Here is a 17,582-nt window from a genome sequence, read left to right on the forward strand (position 1 = left end):
TGCTGGCCCTCTGCTCCTATGGGGAAACTCTTTTTTCTTTCAGGATAGCAGTGCTTTCTGTTGTGAAAGATTCAATTCAGTGAAGATCTATTGAGTGTATTTCAAATTAAGATAATATGCAAGGTACTCTGATGAAATACATGACATTCATTCCTAAATTACAAATAGATAACAAGAATCTACAGAGTGCCAAGCCCTGAGTTAGCCTCAAGGAATGCAATTATGAACAAGGCAGCGCCACGCTTTTGGATTTGATAATGTCTTATAGGGAAGACAGATGCACAGAAAATGCAGTTATGTGTTGCATAATGATATTTAGGTTGATAATGGATGACATATATGATACTGGCCCCATAAAATTATAATACTGTATTTTTACGGTGCCTTTTCTGTGTTTAGATACACAAATTCTTACCATTGTGTTACAGTTGCCTACAGTATTCAGTACAGTAACACACTGTACAGGTTTGTAGCCTAGGAACAATATGCTATGCCACATAGTCTAGGTGTGTAGAGGCTATACCGTCTAGGCTTGTGTGTACACTCTATGATGTTTACACAACAAAATTGCCTAACTACACATTTCTCAGAATGTATTCCTGCTGTTAAGCAATGCATGACTACTAGAAAGTGTGATGAGTGTTATAAGGGTGATGTGCAGGTGCTGAGAGGTATGATGGGGGTGTGACCTTGTCTGGAGAATTAGGGAAGGCTTCTCTCATTCCATTTGTAAGACACAATAGGTTTTAATCTAATATGAGGCTTACTGAGCTTTCTAGAATGATTCTCAACAGAACACACTGCACTGATCTTGTTGAGGATCATTCTAGAAAGAAAAACTGTCTTCCATGAAACCGGTCCCTGTTGCCAGAAAGGTCCCCAACATTTTGGCACCAGGGACCGATTTCATGGAAGATAATTTTTTCATGGGCAGGAAGTGGGGGTGGTTTTGGGATGAAACTGTTCTACCTCAGATCATCAGGCATTAGTTGCTCATAAGGAGCGTGCAACCTAGATCCCTTGCATGTGCAGTTCACAATAGGGTTCACACTCTTATGAGAATCTAATGCTAACCACTGGAGTTCAGGCGGTAATTCTCACTTGCCCACTGCTCACTTACTGTACAGCCCAGTTCCTAACAGGCCATGAACCAGTACTGGTCTGGGGCCTGGGTTTGGGGAACCCTGTCTTAAAGGGAGCCCGACAGCTGCTGCATATAGCACTTTTATTTACCCCTCACACAGGCAGACATGTGTGGTTACCATAGGCAAAATCCAACGTGGGGTGTATAACCTAGACGTGCAGAAGGAGCAGCCTTGTTTCCAACTAGTCCTTTTTTTTTTTTTCCCAAGTCTTTTGCCTCCAAAGTCTCTTATTACAATACTATACTGCTATAAAAAGTCCAAAAAACTATTGTAGCTGTTGAAAACTCAAATAACATCAGGCACAAAATGAATCAAGTGTGAAGTGTATATGACAATAGAGAGTGGTGGGGAAAGTAGAGAGGCAGAGGACACATGCCATGCTTAACAGCAGTCAAACTTGGGTGTTTTTTTTTATTTCAATAGGTTTTGGGGGAACAGGTGGTACTTGGTTACATGAATAAGTTCTTTAGTGGTGATTTCTGAGATTTTGGTGCATGAACTGGTCTTCTTTTTAGCTTTCATTTTAAGTTCAGGGGTACATGTGCAGGTTTGTTATATAGGTAAATTTGTGTACAGATTATTTCATCACCCAGGTATTAAATCTAGTACCCATTAGTTATTTTTCTGATTCTCTTCCTTCTCTCAACCTCCACCATCCAATAGGTCCCAGAATCTATTGTTCCCCACTGTGTGTCCATGTGTTCTCATCATTTATCTCCCATTTACAACTAAGAACATGTAGTATTTGGTTTTTCTGTTCCTGCATTAGTTTGTCAAGGTTAATGGCCTCCAGCTCCATCCATGTTCTCGCAAAGTAATAGAACTCATTCTTTTTATGGCTGCATAGTATTCCATGGCATATATGCACCACATTATCTTTATCCAGTCTGTCATTGATGGGCATTCATGTTGCCTCCATGTCTTTGCTATTGTGAATAGTGTGGCAATGAACATTCACTCACATGTGTCTTTATGATACAGTGATTTATATTCCTTTGGGTATATACCCAGTAACAGGCTTGCCGGGTCAAATGGTAGTTCTGTTTTTAGGTCTTTGAGGAATTGCCACAGTTTTCCACAATGGTTGAACTAATTTACACTCCCATCAACAGTGGATAAATGTTCCTTTTTCTCTGCATCTGTGCCAGCATCTATTATTTTCTGACTTTTTAATAATAGCCATTCCGACTGGTGTGAGATGGTATCTCATTGTGGTTTTGATTTGTATTTCTCTAATGATCAATGATGTACAACTGGTCTTTATAGGGCTCTTGTCTCTAGGTTTATGTGCCATCACATCTCTGTCAGTCTAGGTACAATATAAATGCTCCAGAGTTTTATGGTAAACCAACTCCTAGTACACAGCATTCCACACTGATCACAACATGCTTGCTTCTGAGGAGATGGCACTCTGAGAAGGCAGGTCTGTGATCATCTTCCCAGGCAGGCTTTGGGTCTGTTCAGGGCCCAGGCTAGTCTTCACCCTCCAGTCACTGCTTCCTCCCCTGCTGACTAATTCACAGTGACTACAACTCAGATCTGAAGTCTAAGTAGGAGGTTCAAGTAGATAAAGAGAAAGAGTGAACCATTCCAGACAGTAGGCACAGCAAGGGTGAGCATAAGTCTTTGGAGCACAAGAGCATGTAGGGAATGATAAGAAGCCCAGCAACTTTTGGGCAGACAGGCAAGACAGCAGGCAGGAACAGAGACAAGAGACAACCATGAAGGACCTGATAGCTCATCAGTGCCAACGATTTTGGTCTTGATCACAAAGGAAGCAGGAGACATGGAAAGGTTTTAGGGCAGGTGGATGACTGGGCAGATTAGACATATTTTAAAAGCCACTATGGCTTCTGTGTAGAGAATGGATATATAGAATAGATGAGGAAGCCAATTACAAGACTGTGGTAGAAAGAATAAGGATCATGAAGATGTATAGTGGTGATGAAGAAGGATGGATGCATTCCAGAGACATTTAGGAGATAGAAAGAACAGGACATATCAATATTAGCCTTGAATGTAAATGGGCTGAATGCCCCCACTTAAAAGGCACACAGTGGCAAGATGGATAAAAAAGCAAGATCCAATGGTATGCTGTCTTTGAAAGACTCATCTTACATGTCATGATACCCATGGGCTCAAAATAAAAGGAATGGAGGAAAATATACCAAGCAAATGAAAATCAGAAAAAAAGTAGGAGTTGCAATCTTAATTCGGACAAAACAGACTTTAAACCAACAAAGATAAAAAATAGATAAAAAGGGCATTACATAATGGTAAAAGGTTCAATTCAACAAGAAGACCTAACTAATCTAAAGGTACACGCACCAAAGACAGGAGCACCCAGATTCATAAGGCAAGTTCTTAGAGACCTACAAAGAGACTTAGACTCCCACACAATAACAGTGGGAGACTTCAACACAGCGCTGACAGTATTAGACAGATCATTAGGGCAGAAAATTAACGAAGATATTCAGGACCTGAAGTCAACCTTGGACCAAATGGACCTGTTAGACCTCTACAGAACTCTCCACCCCAAAACAACAGAATATACATTCTTCTCATCACCACATGGCACATACTCTAAAACTGACCACATAATGGAATATAAAACAAGCCTCAGCAAATGCAAAATAACCAAAATTATACTAAACACACTCTCAGACCACAGCACAATAAAAATAGAAGAAAAGACTAAAAAAATCATTCAAAACCATGCAATTACATGGAAATTAAACAACATGCCTCTGAATGACTTTTGGGTAAATAATGAAATTAAAGCAGACATCAAGAAGTTTTTTGGAACTAATGAGAACAAAGATACAACATACCAGAATCTCTGGGACACAGCTAAGCCAGTGTTAAGAGAAAATTCATAGCACTAAATGCCCACATCAAAAAACTTAGAAATAACAACGTCACATCACAATGGAAAGAGTTAGAGAAGCAAGAGCAAAGCTAGCAGAAGACAAAAAATAAGGAAATCCAAATAAACACTTTAGAAATGACAAAGGGGATGTTACCACTGACCCCACAGAAATAAAAATAACCATCAAAAACTACTAAAAACACCTCTAAGCACACAAACTAAAAATACCTGGACACAAACACCCTGCCAAGACTGAACCAGAAAGAAACTGATTCCCTGAATAGACCAATAACAAGCTCCAAAATTGAATCTATAATAAATAGCCTACCAAACAAAAAAATCCCGAGACCAGATGGATCCATAGCTGAATTCTACTAGATGTACACAGAAGAGCTGGTACCATTCTTACAGAAACTATTCCAAAAAATTGAGGAGCAGGGACTCCTCCCCAAATCATTCAATGAGACCAGCATCGTCCTGATACCAAAACCTGGCAGAGGCACAACAAAAAAGGAAAACTTTAGGTCAATAACCTTGATGAACATTGATGCAAAAATCCTCAACAAAATACTTGCAAACCTAATCCAGCAGCACATCAAAAAGCTAATCTACCACAATCAAGTAGGCTTCATCCTTGGGATGCATGGTTGGTTCAACATATGCAAATCAATAAATGTGATTCATCAGGACTAAAGTCAAAAAAATGCATGAATATTTCAATAGTTGCAGAAAAGGCTTTTGATAAATTCAACATCCATTCATGTTCAAAACTCTCAATACATTAGATATTGAAGGAACATACCTCAAAATAATAAGAGCCATCTATGACAGACCCACAGCCAACATCATACTGAATGAGGAAAAGCTGGAAGCATTCTCCTTGAAAAGTAGCACAAGACAGGGTACCCTCTCTCACCACTCCTATTCAACATAGTATTGGGAGTCCTGGACAGAGCAATCAGGAAGAAAAAGAAATAAAGCGCATCCAAATAGGAAGAGAAGAAGTCAAACTATTCCTATTTGCAGATAACATGACTCTGTATCTAGAAAACCCCATAGTCTCAGCTCAAAAGGTCCTTCAGCTGATAAACAACTTCAGCAAAGTTTCAAGATACAAAGTCAATGTACAAAAACCACTAGCATTCCTATATACCAACAGCCAAGCTGAGAGCCAAATCAGGAATGCAATCCTATTTACGATTGTGACAAAAGAATAAAATACATAGGAATACAGCCAACAGGGAGATGAAAGATCTCTACAATGAGAATTGCAAAACGCAGCTCAAAGAAATTAAAAATGATGCAAACAATTGGAAAAACATCTCATGCTCATGGATAGGAAGAATCAATATCATTAAAATGGATATACTGCCTAAAGCAATTTACAGATGCAGTGCAATTCCTATTAAATTACCAATGACATTCTTGACAGAATTTTAAAAATGCCATTTTAAAATTTATATGGAATCAAGAAAAAGCCCAAATACCCAAGGCAATCCTAAGCAAAAAGTGTAAAGCTGGAGGCATCACGTTTCCCAACTTCAAAATATACAACAGGGCTACAATAACCGAAACAGCATGGTACTGATACAAAAACAGTCATATAGATCAATGTACAGAATAGAGAGCCCAGAAATAAGTCTGCACACCTACAACCATCTGATCTTGAACAAAGCTGACAAAACAAGCAATGGGGAAAACATGCTATTTAATAAATGGTGCTGGAATAACTGGCTAGCTATATGCAGAAGATTGAAACTGGACTCCTTTCTTACACCATATACGAAAATCAACTCGAGATGGATTAAAGACTTAAATGTAAATCCCCAAACTATAAAAACTCTGGAAGATAACCTATGCAATTCCATTCTGGACATAGAAATGGGCAAATATTTCATGATGAAGATGCCAAAAGCAATCAGAATGAAACCAAAATTTGACAATGGGATCTAACTAAACAAGAGCTTCTGCACAGAAAACAAAAACAAAAACAAAAAACAAAAAACTATTAACAGAGTAAACAGACAACCTACAGAATGGGAGAAAATATTTGCAAACTATGCATCTGTTAAAGGTCTAATATTCAGCATCTGTAAGGAAATTAAATTTACAATAAGAAAACAACTCCACTGAAAAGTGGGCAAAGGACATGAATAGACTTTTTTTTTTTTAAAAGAAGACTTAGATGCAGCCAATGAGCATATGAAAAAAAGCTCAGCATCGCTGACCATTAGAGAAATGCAAATCAAAACCACAATAAGATACTATTTCACACCAGTCAGAATGGCTAGCATTACAGAGTCAAAAAATAACAGACGCTGGCAATGTTGTGGAGAAAAGGGAACACATACACTGTTAGTAGAAGTGTAAATTAGTTCAACCATTGTGGAAAGCAGTGTGGCAATTCCTCAAAGACCTTAAACAGAACTACTGTTGCTGGATTAATCCCAGCAATCGCATTGCTGGGTAGGTACCCAGAGGAATATAAATCATTCTACTGTAAAGATACACACACATGCATGTTCATTGCAGCACTGTTGACTATAGCAAAGACATGGAAGCAACCTGAATGCCCATCAGTGACAAACTGGATAAAGAAAATGTGGTACACATACATGATGGAATACTATGCAGCCATAAAGAAGCACGGGATTATGTCTTTTGTGGGGACATGGGTGGAGTTAGAGGCCATTAGCCTTAGCAAACTAAAGCAGGAAACAGAAAACCAAATACTGCATGTTCTCACTTGTAAGTGGGAGTTAAATGATGAGAACTCACAGACATAGAAAAGAACAACAGCTACTGGGGCCTACTTGAGGATGAAGTGTAGGAGCAGCAAGAGGAGCAGAAAAAATAACTGTTGGGTACTAGGCTTAGTACCTAGGTGATGAAATAATCTGTACAACAAACCCCTGTGACATGAGTTTACCTATATAACAAACCTGCACATGTACCCCAGAACCTAAAATAATAGGTAAAAATAAATAAATAGAAAAAAAATAGGAGATTGAAGAGGGGATGTTGGTGTGTATTTGTGTGTACAAAGCCTTGTGTAAGAGAGTGGCGGGAAGTGCAAAGGAGAGAAAACTGTTACAGATGTTTCTCATGTCAGTGTGAGTGAGTGATAATGTCATTAGCTGAGATGGGGATGCTGGCAGAGAGGCGTAATCACCTGTGTAAGTTGATGAGAGGGTGCACCCAGAGAGTAGGAGATTGAACAAAACAGGCTGATATTTTGAATGGTGACCAAGAAATGAGGGAGATTAAATATGGTAGGTCCATCCTCAGCAGACTCCTGGAAGTTAGAGGGCACTGGGACTTCACAGAATTTCCTCCAGGTCTGGTGAGAAAGAGGGCGCAATGGATGCCCTCCTCCTCAGTCACCCTAAAGCAAAACCTACCACTCACAAATTCCCACTCTGCCCACCAGGCAAATCCCAATCAGCTTGTCAGGTCCTCTGATTAAAACACATGAACAGCTCAGGCTCACCAGGCATCTGAAGAAAATCTTTGGTAAAAAGGAGGCCAAGATAAAGCCACAGAAAATGTGGCCATGAACAAAACAAGAGAACCAGAAAGGGCTCTGAAAACTTTGAATAGTGTTCTTGGTGAAATTAAGAGAGATATTACATACATAAAACAAAAAGCAGCTTGTTGTGAAAAAAGAACAGCAAAAAAAAAAAAAAACTTACTAGAAATTAAACATTATTACGCAAAAATCAATATTAGAACTAAAAGATAAAGTTGACAAAATAGCCCCAAAAGCAGGAAAAAGAGAACAGAAAATCTAAGAGTAAATGTCAATTCAAAAGTCCCAACTTTGACTAAGTAGGAATTCTACAACTGGAGCACAGATTAAACAAAAGGAAGGAAATTAGTGAAGAAATGATGCAGAGAATTTACCTGGGACTAAAGATGGAAGTCCCTCAGTGCTCCAGAAAGTACCCAACACAGTGAATGAGAAAGGACCATGCCAAGGACATTATCATGGCATTTCAGAACTTTTTGGGAAAAGATTTTAAAACTAATGGGCAAAAGAAGGTCACCCACAAAGGAACAAAAATCAAACTGGCATAAGAATTCTTAATAGCAACACAGGATAATAACTGAGCAGTGCTTTCATATTGCTAAGGAAAAACTTTCAACTCAGAATTCTATTTCTGGCCAAACTACCAATTGATTGTGAAAATGGAATAAATATATATTCATATATGTGAAGATTGCACAATGTTCTTAAGAATAGTGTTGAGAGGTGCTCCAGAAGAATGAAGGAGTAAAACATGAAAAAGCAACACGAAAAAGCCAAGAAAAAATGTCTACCATAGCAAGAAGTTAATCAACGTGAACTACAATTGATAAATCAAATATCAGTGTAAGCACTATTTAGACATACGGAGGTAGAAGAGTTAACAGTTGTTGAATTTGGGGTTTATAAATGACAGTTAAAGAATTATACAATTGATTTCATTATAAGCTTTTTGGTGCATGTAATTTTTAAGCCATGTGCATGTATTACTTTGATTAAAATACTATTTATTAAAAAACTAAGAAATACATATCCTTAGTACATCTTATAGATACACTCAATAATTTGTGTTTTGGTAATATGCGAAAAGACCTATGTTCAAAGATATTCATTGCCAAAATGTTTGTAAGAGTGAAGGACTGTCAATTACTGAAACCTAAATATTCATCATTAGCAGAGCAGTTAAATAAATCATAGAACTATAGACTTGAAAAGAAATAAGATATCTCCCTGTATGGTGATATGAAAAGAGCTCTAAACTATATTGTTCCATTAAAAAGAGCAAGGTGCAGGAGAGTGTGCAAAGCATGTTCCCAGTTTTGTGTGTTATAAAAGTTGTGTATAGATATAGATGTGCTGTATAGTCATAGCAAACTTCTGGAAATTTACAAAAGTAACTGTTAACTATTGCCTCTAGGAAGTGGGATCAGGAGACTGGGAAGAGAGGAAGACTTAATATTCATTGTATGTGCTTTTTTACTATTCATTGTTCATGTGTCACTGTACTCAATTTTTCAATGAAAAACTATCTTATATGAATTTATTAATCAGTTCATTAGCAAAAGAGTCTTGTCAGACAGGGCAGTGGCCACTTTACAAATAAATACTCCCTTCCTCTAGGGCTCCTGGTGTGAGCCCATGGCCCTCGGAAAAACCAGTGTCATTGGAAGGAAAGAGAAGCTTGGTGGTGGCATATATAATTATTTCTCTGTTTGTTTCCAATATCTAGCGCCTGTTCCATACAATATGAATGTAACCATACCAAAATTAATCCTGACTATAATTATACGAATTTTGACAACTTTGGCTGGTCTTTTCTTGCCATGTTCCGGCTGATGACCCAAGATTCCTGGGAGAAGCTTTATCAACAGGTTGTCTATTTATAGTCTCTCTTTTTCCTCTCTCCCTCCCTCCATCCTTTTCCTTCCCCCTCTATCATTTACCTATTTATTTACCATTTATTTATAACTACCATTCATCCCCCACTTTTATCATCTGTCTCATCTTTAACAGTTGTACTGTTAAATTCTGCCTTACTAATTCTGTTAGAAACTTCAAGAAAATTGGCCTGGCATGCTGACTCATGCCTATAATCCTAGCACCTTGGGAGGCTGAGGCTTGAGGTCAGGAGTTTGAGACCAGCCTGGCCAACATGGTGAAACCCCAACTCTACTAAAAATACAAAAATACAAAAATTAGCGGGGCATGGTGACAGGTGCCTGTAATCCCCACTACTTGGAAAGATGAGGCAGGAGAATCACTTGAACCTAGGAGGCAGAGGTTGCAGTGAGCCGAGATCACATCACTGCACTCCAGCCTGGGTGATAGAGTGAAACTCCATCTCAAAAAAAAAAAAAAAAAAGAAACTTCAAGAAAATTTTAAATGCAATATTTGGAAGAAGACTCCAAAGAACCCCTCCTCTTCCTGGAAATATTAGCCCCCTCCAGATTCCCCTGCCCTCTCTCTTGCCACTTTTAAAAATGCAGATACTCTTGAGAGAGTTATAGATAGTAAAGTCACTGAAACTTCCATGTGAAGGTGCCCTGAGAGGCAGGGCATCAGGAATCCCTGGAGTATTAGGGAAGCTATAGATGATTCTGTGGTCAACTGAGCCCACCAGTGCAATTGTCTGCTACTGTGTGGTCTTTGCTTGAGGTGATGGTCGCTCTCCTGTGGAAGAAGATTTGAGATTCAAGAACATGCTCTGTCCTTCGCAGACCCTGCGTACTACTGGGCTCTACTCAGTCTTCTTCTTCATTGTGGTCATTTTCCTGGGCTCCTTCTACCTGATTAACTTAACTCTGGCTGTTGTTACCATGGCATATGAGGAGCAGAACAAGAATGTAGCTGCAGAGATAGAGGCCAAGGAAAAGATGTTTCAGGAAGCCCAGCAGCTGTTAAAGGAGGAAAAGGAGGTAGGGACATGGGGTCAGACAGTGGGATCTGGTTTGGGGAGGGGAAGGGGTCCCCAGAGGCAATGTGACCTGAGACTCAAGGCTGCCATCCTTGGCCTGGTCTCAGTGCTTTCTCTACTGGTGCTTGTCTGAGAATATAAGTCCCTTGAAGAATGGCTGTGCTGCTATCTTTCACAAAATTGTCCAGGCACCAGGCCCTTCAAAATGGGAAATGCTTGGTCTTGATGCTTTTTGACCTTCTGAAGTCTAAGCCTTCTAAGACATGCCCCAAATTACTGACTAGACAATACAACATAAGTATATGTAAATCTAGGCTGTGCTCCAGGCTTTCTTGTGGAAATCTGGAGATGTTTGTGTTCGGGGCCTTTGCTTGAGGTGGACTCTAGAACAATGTTCACCTCTCCCTGTCTGCAATCCTTGTCTTATTTATAGGCCATTCTAACAGTTTCCTTGGAATCTTTACATTCTTCCAGCTCAAGTCTCAGATTTTCAGGACAGGGACCATGTTTTATACTCGCACCGATCCTCTATAAGATTTGTCAGAAGGATGCCCATCGTAAGTGCTTAACATCTGCACTATCAGGCATAAGTATTTATTGAGTGCCTAGCGCATACTGGACACTGTGCTAAGGGGCAGTGACACAGAGATATGAAAGAGTCAGCGCTGCTTTTGGTGGCTGCAATTTCTGTGCAAAAACAGGACATGTTTCCCCAGATAAATAATAACAGAGCTAGCATAGCCCAGGTAGATGATGAGCAATTTAAATGATACAGAGCTACCAGAAGAGAGATTTTCACCACTCTCAGGTCGGGGTCATTTGCAGTGTTTCATGAGGAGGTGTAATCTGTTCTTTAATTGCTTTTGTTCAATTTGAAGGCTCTGGTTGCCATGGGAATTGACAGAAGTTCACTTACTTCCCTTGAAACATCATATTTTACCCCAAAAAAGAGAAAGCTCTTTGGTAATAAGAAAAGGAAGTCCTTCTTTTTGAGAGAGTCTGGGAAAGACCAGCCTCCAGGGTCAGATTCTGATGAAGATTCCCAAAAAAAGGTAAGTCTTTTCCAGGGAATTAATGATACCATAGTGCTGTCCAGAGGGACAGGTCCAATTGCCAATCAAAGTGAAAGAATTCATTTATTCAGTTACTCATTTATTCATTCATCCATTTGCACATACTTTCATGCATCCATGTGTCTTTTCAATTGTCCATTTATTTGTAAACATCAATTTAGAGTGTTTACAGTGTTTACTATCTTCTTGGCACTGGGATAGGTACTAGGGATACGTGATTTATACTCCACAGAGTGTACGGCTAATGATGAAGATATACTGATAAGAAGGCAGTTACGAGTCAATGTGATGACTGATGTGCTGATTGCTGTGGGAGAACAGAGGAGGAACTATGTGTCAGTGTGGGCTCCCTCTGAAGCAAACCCAAGGACACTACAATGCAAGTAGATTATTTGGGAAGTGATCCCAGGAAGCACTGGGAAAGGAGGGAAGAAGTGCTATATGGAATGAAAGGTAACCAGTGAAGATGCCTTATCAAGCCAGTTACCACTGAAGCCAGGTAGTTGGAGTTTAATCCTTCTGAAGTAGAGGCATCCACACACACACACACACACACACACACACACACACACACACACACATATATATGTTGGTATATATACCAACTTTGGTCCATCAAAGATTAAAGGTTGCTGAAGACGGAAGACAATAATTTCTCTCTAATTTCCTACTTGCTGTGCACTAAGGAAGATGGGATTTGAGTCATCAGAGAAAGTCCTCAAGTAAGGACATATGGGTGGGAAAACCAACAGCATCCAGAATTCATGGGGCCTGGGGGAAAAGCAGTGGATAAGAAAAGGGTCCCCAGAAGATGCAGTGTGTCAGCTGAAAGGGCGAATTCACCAGTAAAAGGAAAAAGAGAGCATTATCTGCAGAGAGAACAGAATGTGCAAAAGCCTAGAAGCGAAGGCAAGCAGGAGAACATGACCCATTAGAAAACTTGCCAGTGTGTGTGTATGTGTGTGTATGCGCATGCGTGTACGCTCATGAGTGCTCATGTGTGATGAGGCTGGGGGAGGGTGGGTGGCACAAGGCTATAGTGATCAGTTGGGGGATCACAAAAGACCTCGAAAACAAAGCTAGAGAGTTTACCCTTTTCAATGAGGGCTAGAGGTAAAGAGCATTGAAAGTTTTATATAAGAGAAGGATATGACTGGATTTATGAAATCCTGGATGCATTGAAGACAGGGGATTGGAGGAGGGCAAGACTGGAGGCAACCAGTTAAGAGATTGTTGCAGTTACCAAGTAAGAGGTTTCTGTGGCTTAAACCAGGGTTAGGGAAGTGAGGATGAAGAGCAATTAATAGACGACCGTGATCTGCAGAAGATAAAATTTAGCAGTTGAGTTGATGGACAGTGTGGGGATAAGGCCTGGTTTCCGACATGATTAGCTAACTTGATGGAGGGTAATTTATGGAGACAGGAAAGGTACACATTTTGAGAGTGGAAAGATGGCTCATTCAGTTTTGAATGTGCCAATTTCCAGTTGCTTATGGGACCTCCAAGCAGGGATGTTGATTAGGCAGCGTGATGTGCAGAAATGAAGCTGGTTGGGGGGTGGCGGGGAGGGATGGGCAGCGGAAAAAGTTATTCTTATCATTAAGGTGGGGGATGTTCAGACATATTTTAATTGTCCCGAGAAAAGTCAGAGAGAGGAAGATGCTAAAGATACAGGTAAAGATGGCAAGAGCCACTTTCCTGAGATAGAGGGAGATGTAGTAGGTAGAAGGTGGATATGTATGTCTGATAATGCGGTGGGGAAAGGGAATCGAGGGGCCTTTGCAGAAGTAGGTAGAAGGATCCCATCCACTGATATGATCAGTTCTCTGCTGTAGTAATTGGGAGAGATCTCATAGAAAGACTATCTAGATTGGCTTATCACAAAAGGATAGTTCCCTCTGGGGCCCTGGTCAGTCGGAACCTTGGAAAATAAGCCACTAGGAAAACCCAAATTTTCTGGATAGCTGGAGGTTTGCACTCTTTAATTCCAGTAACTTTAGAATTGTAGATAGATGTGAGAGAGTGAGCTAGCCCTTGGGCTCAGCTTTAGAGTGTGCTTGAGGTTTAGGATCTAGATTTTGTGATATTTAATGGGACTGTTCTTTTTAGTTACTGACCATTTTAAAAACAGTATAGGCAGTTGTTCACTTCACAACTGGAGCCAGCACTTCACAGTCTGGCTCCAGTCCACCTTCCTAAATTTATACTCCACTTCTTCCCTTTAAACATTGTTTTCAAATTGGATTTTATATTGCTTTCATACCCGGAACCATTGCTTACTAATTTTTGTAAAATTTTGTTTGCTCTTTGTTGGCAGTGAATAAAACACAGAGAAAGTAAAATCTCTGTAGGTAGGACTCTAGAAATGTGCATGCATAGGAAGTATGAATGATCAAACCAGATTTCTCTTATTTGTTAAATATGAAATAAGAAAACTGAATATTTGGCATGCTGTAAAGATGAGGTGAGTAGACCTATAGAAAATGTTGAGCACTTTTGTTACATGTAGCATTGGAACAAAGTAGCTCATTAAGTTTTGAGGAGAGGCAGCCCCTGTCTTTAGAAGGTGCGCCGTGCCTTCTCTTACAGCCACAGCTCCTAGAACAAACCAAACGACTGTCCCAGAATCTATCACTGGACCACTTTGATGAGCATGGAGATCCTCTCCAAAGGCAGAGAGCACTGAGTGCTGTCAGCATCCTCACCATCACCATGAAGGGTAAGTTCCACCTCCAAATCCAAGGGAAAGCCTACTTCAACGATGTCCTTCCATTCTTCTTCTTCCCAATCTCCTACAAGCCCTCTGCAAAGGAGGCTGTTTTGGAACCAACCCACTGTACTGTCCTGCAAAGAGTGACTTCCTTTGCCTCTTTGGAGCATGTAAACAAAGTGGCTCATAGGAAGCAGACCTTCCCTGTGGGCCCACTCTAAATTGGCACTTGGGTAGAGGTGGAAGCTGCCTAGACTTGGGATGGGACTTCTGACCAAATGCATAAACACGGCCTCACAACCAGGCCAGGGAGTCACAAGAGATCCAAGTGACAACAATAGTCAGTCAAAGAACAGAAGACTTTGAAGTCTCCAGGAGGTGGCAGTTGTTGTTGAAGTTACAGCCAGAAACCCCACATGGGCAATAGAAGACCTGTGTAGACAGGCTGGAACCATCTGATAGACCAAATTAACAGCAGGTAACAGGACCCCACCCCAGGTGTTGGTGTTCAGGAGCAGGATTTACTCCCTGCAAGGGGGGTGTCAAATAGGTCCTCTAGCACTTTTAAGCCTAGTGCATCATCTCGTTTGCCCTGCATGTGTCCTTGCAGTGGTGCCAGGGAAATCAGGGGTGGTCTGAACTCAACTAATGGATAGAGTCCCTTTTACTGTTTCAGTGCTTATAGATGCCCCTTCCCTTGAGCCCTGGTTGCCCCTTTTGCCTCTGTTACGGCTGACCTTATGGTCTGTCTTGAGTGGACATAACTTGGGCCTGTATCTATCTCTCTCTTGGATTCACAGCCAGCCAATGTTGACTTCCACATCTATATATCTAACAGCAAAGGCCAGCTCCTGGATGCTCAGTAAGAGTGTAAATATTTAATGGACTTGACTGTGCCGCATGCTAGTTGTATGTGGAACATTGTCTCTTCTGCACTATGATTGGTGGAAAAACCTTTCTGGCTACACAAATCAAAACCTTTCACAACTGATCATGTATCAGGAGGCCCTGGGGAAGAGGGAGGAAGGAATGCACTCAGGCAAAGGGCATCTGGATTGCTTCAGAGCTAACTCCTCAACCTCTCACTCATTCTCCTACAGAACAAGAAAAATCACAAGAGCCTTGTCTCCCTTGTGGAGAAAACCTGGCATCCAAGTACCTCGTGTGGAACTGCTGCCCCCAGTGGCTGTGCATTAAGAAGGTTCTGAGAACGGTAATGACTGACCCATTTACTGAGCTGGCCATCACCATCTGCATCATCATCAACACTGTCTTCTTGGCCATGGAGCATCACAAGATGGAGGACAGTTTCGATAAGATGTTGAACACAGGGAATTTGGTAACATTAATCTTTTACAAATAAAAAACATATTTCAAACTTTAAAGTATAACTCTTTCAAAGTCTAAACATTTTGTGAATGAGCTAACCTAACCTAGGTTTTTGGTCCTCTTCAGTGGAGTGAGGGAAAATATGGCTGTTATGGTTTTACTGTTACCCGGTTCATTTCAGAAATTGTCCATGTGTCCTGAGTTGGCCCTCTGGTATGTTCAGGTATCTCTTTAGTCATTCAGTGGTAAGCCAGATACAAGCAGACATCCTAAAAGGTCAGCTCTCTGAGATAATCAAGAAAATGTTAACCATATCCGGAGAACCATGGTAATGACTGCTGTGGTCCCAGTGATATTCATGACATAATTTGTCACAAAATGATGTGACTACTATTACTAGGTGTTATTCTCCCTGGAAAGATGAATCAGGGCCTGGCAGCTGTGGAAGTTTCACTTTTTTGGGAGGAGTTGTTTCGGGGGTGGTCAGGGTGGGGTGGGGTGAATTTCCAGACTTGAGCCTGCTTCACTATGTTTCTCATTGGATAGATCTAGTCTCAGTTAAATTGGGAAAACTAAGGGGAGCCGACTTTTCAAGGACTGTTCACTTCAGTTTATGGTTCTTGTGGAAGGCATTTTTCTCAAGGAAAAATTAGTCCCTCGAATATCAGAAACAACAGATAATTGCCCACGGGATGATCTACCCTAATTAGCTGATGGGTTAATGAGCTAAAAACCTTACCAGACTGTCTAGCCTTTTCTTCTTAAACTTTTGTTTTATTTTTCTAATTTAAAAAATAGTAAATGCTGTTTTATTTTTTTAAATAAGGAAAAATATAAATAAGGGAAATAGAAGAAATTCATGTCCCATGTACCTACTGACAAAGATGATCATTTTTAGCATAGCAGAACATTTCCAAGCAATATGTAAGCATGTATGTATGTATGTATTTTTATTTATTTTTTTCTCCTTTTTTGGCATATTTTTTGTTTGTGATATCTTTTTACATGTCTTTAAAAATTTGTTTTACATTGTTAAAAACCCACTGCAGCTGGGCACAGTGGCTCATGCCTATAATCCCAACACTTTGGGAGGCCGAGGCAGGCAGATCACGAGGTCAGGAGATCGAGACCATTCTGGCTAACACGGTGAAATCCTGTCTCTACTAAAAATACAAAAAATTAGCTGGGCATGGTGGCGGGTGCCTGTAGTCCCAACTACTCGGGAGGCTGAGGCTGGAGAATGGCGTGAACCCGGGAGGCGGATCTTTCAGTGAGCCGAGATTGTGCCACTGCACTCCAGCCTGGGTGACAGAGCTAGACTCCATCTCAAAAAAAAAAAAAAAAGAACCCTCTGCACTAGAGACAGGTACCTGTCATCCTCAGTTCCACAGCCTCCACAAGGAGCAGTGATACAGTGGAACTGTAGTATAAAACCTGGGTGGTTCTCCTCACAGGCAGTCTGCACATAGCACATAAATTCGTTTCTCCATGCTGCCTTTGGGAATAAATGCCTTGTGGGTGTAAATGGGTTAGACTAGATTCCACGCTGCTTGACAAACCTAACACATAGTTCCTTGTAACAGATCAGGGTCGCCTGGCCATGTATTCAGCTATCCTCTGCTGAGGCATCCCAGAAATGAGCTGAAATTGTTTCAGTTGAAGGCAGAAAGCTGTGTCTACAGGGGCATGGTCAGCAGACTCCACCTTTTAGCACCTCCTGGTGGAATGGAGTTAACGAATAAGTTCTAGAGAACACTCAAAAACCCAGAGTCATCTCCGTGGACACGGCTTCCCAATTGCAAAGGTGATCTGTTTTGATCTGCTGGTCCAAATTTAGAAAATGAGAAAACCTCCCCATCTCAGATTTCCCACTGATTAGACATCCTGAGTGTGGAGGTGAAGCTATATTTTGCAGTTGGAAACTGAGTGATGGACATTCTTCTTCACTTCCTCCAGAGCAGGAGGAGCCACAGGGACATTGTTGTTTTCCAAGTACACAGGCAGCAGCTGCACCC

At 40.7% G+C, this 17,582-nt stretch overlaps 1 protein-coding gene across 3 annotated transcripts in view; it reads left to right on the plus strand.

Moving 5' to 3' along the window:
• The window catches only part of SCN11A (sodium voltage-gated channel alpha subunit 11), a 195,818-nt gene that overhangs the window by 122,515 nt on the left and 55,721 nt on the right, over nt 1–17,582 (plus strand). For all 3 annotated transcript variants that reach the window (XM_032159133.1, XM_032159134.2, XM_032159132.1), the window contains 5 exons: nt 9,270–9,411; nt 10,259–10,456; nt 11,334–11,507; nt 14,118–14,247; nt 15,339–15,577. In XM_032159133.1, coding sequence (XP_032015024.1) covers nt 9,270–9,411; nt 10,259–10,456; nt 11,334–11,507; nt 14,118–14,247; nt 15,339–15,577 — 883 coding nt within the window. The remainder of the gene's footprint in view (nt 1–9,269; nt 9,412–10,258; nt 10,457–11,333; nt 11,508–14,117; nt 14,248–15,338; nt 15,578–17,582) is intronic.

The sequence above is a fragment of the Hylobates moloch genome, unplaced genomic scaffold (assembly GCF_009828535.3).
Source record: "Hylobates moloch isolate HMO894 unplaced genomic scaffold, HMol_V3 SCAFFOLD_8, whole genome shotgun sequence".
Taxonomy (NCBI): domain Eukaryota; kingdom Metazoa; phylum Chordata; class Mammalia; order Primates; family Hylobatidae; genus Hylobates; species Hylobates moloch.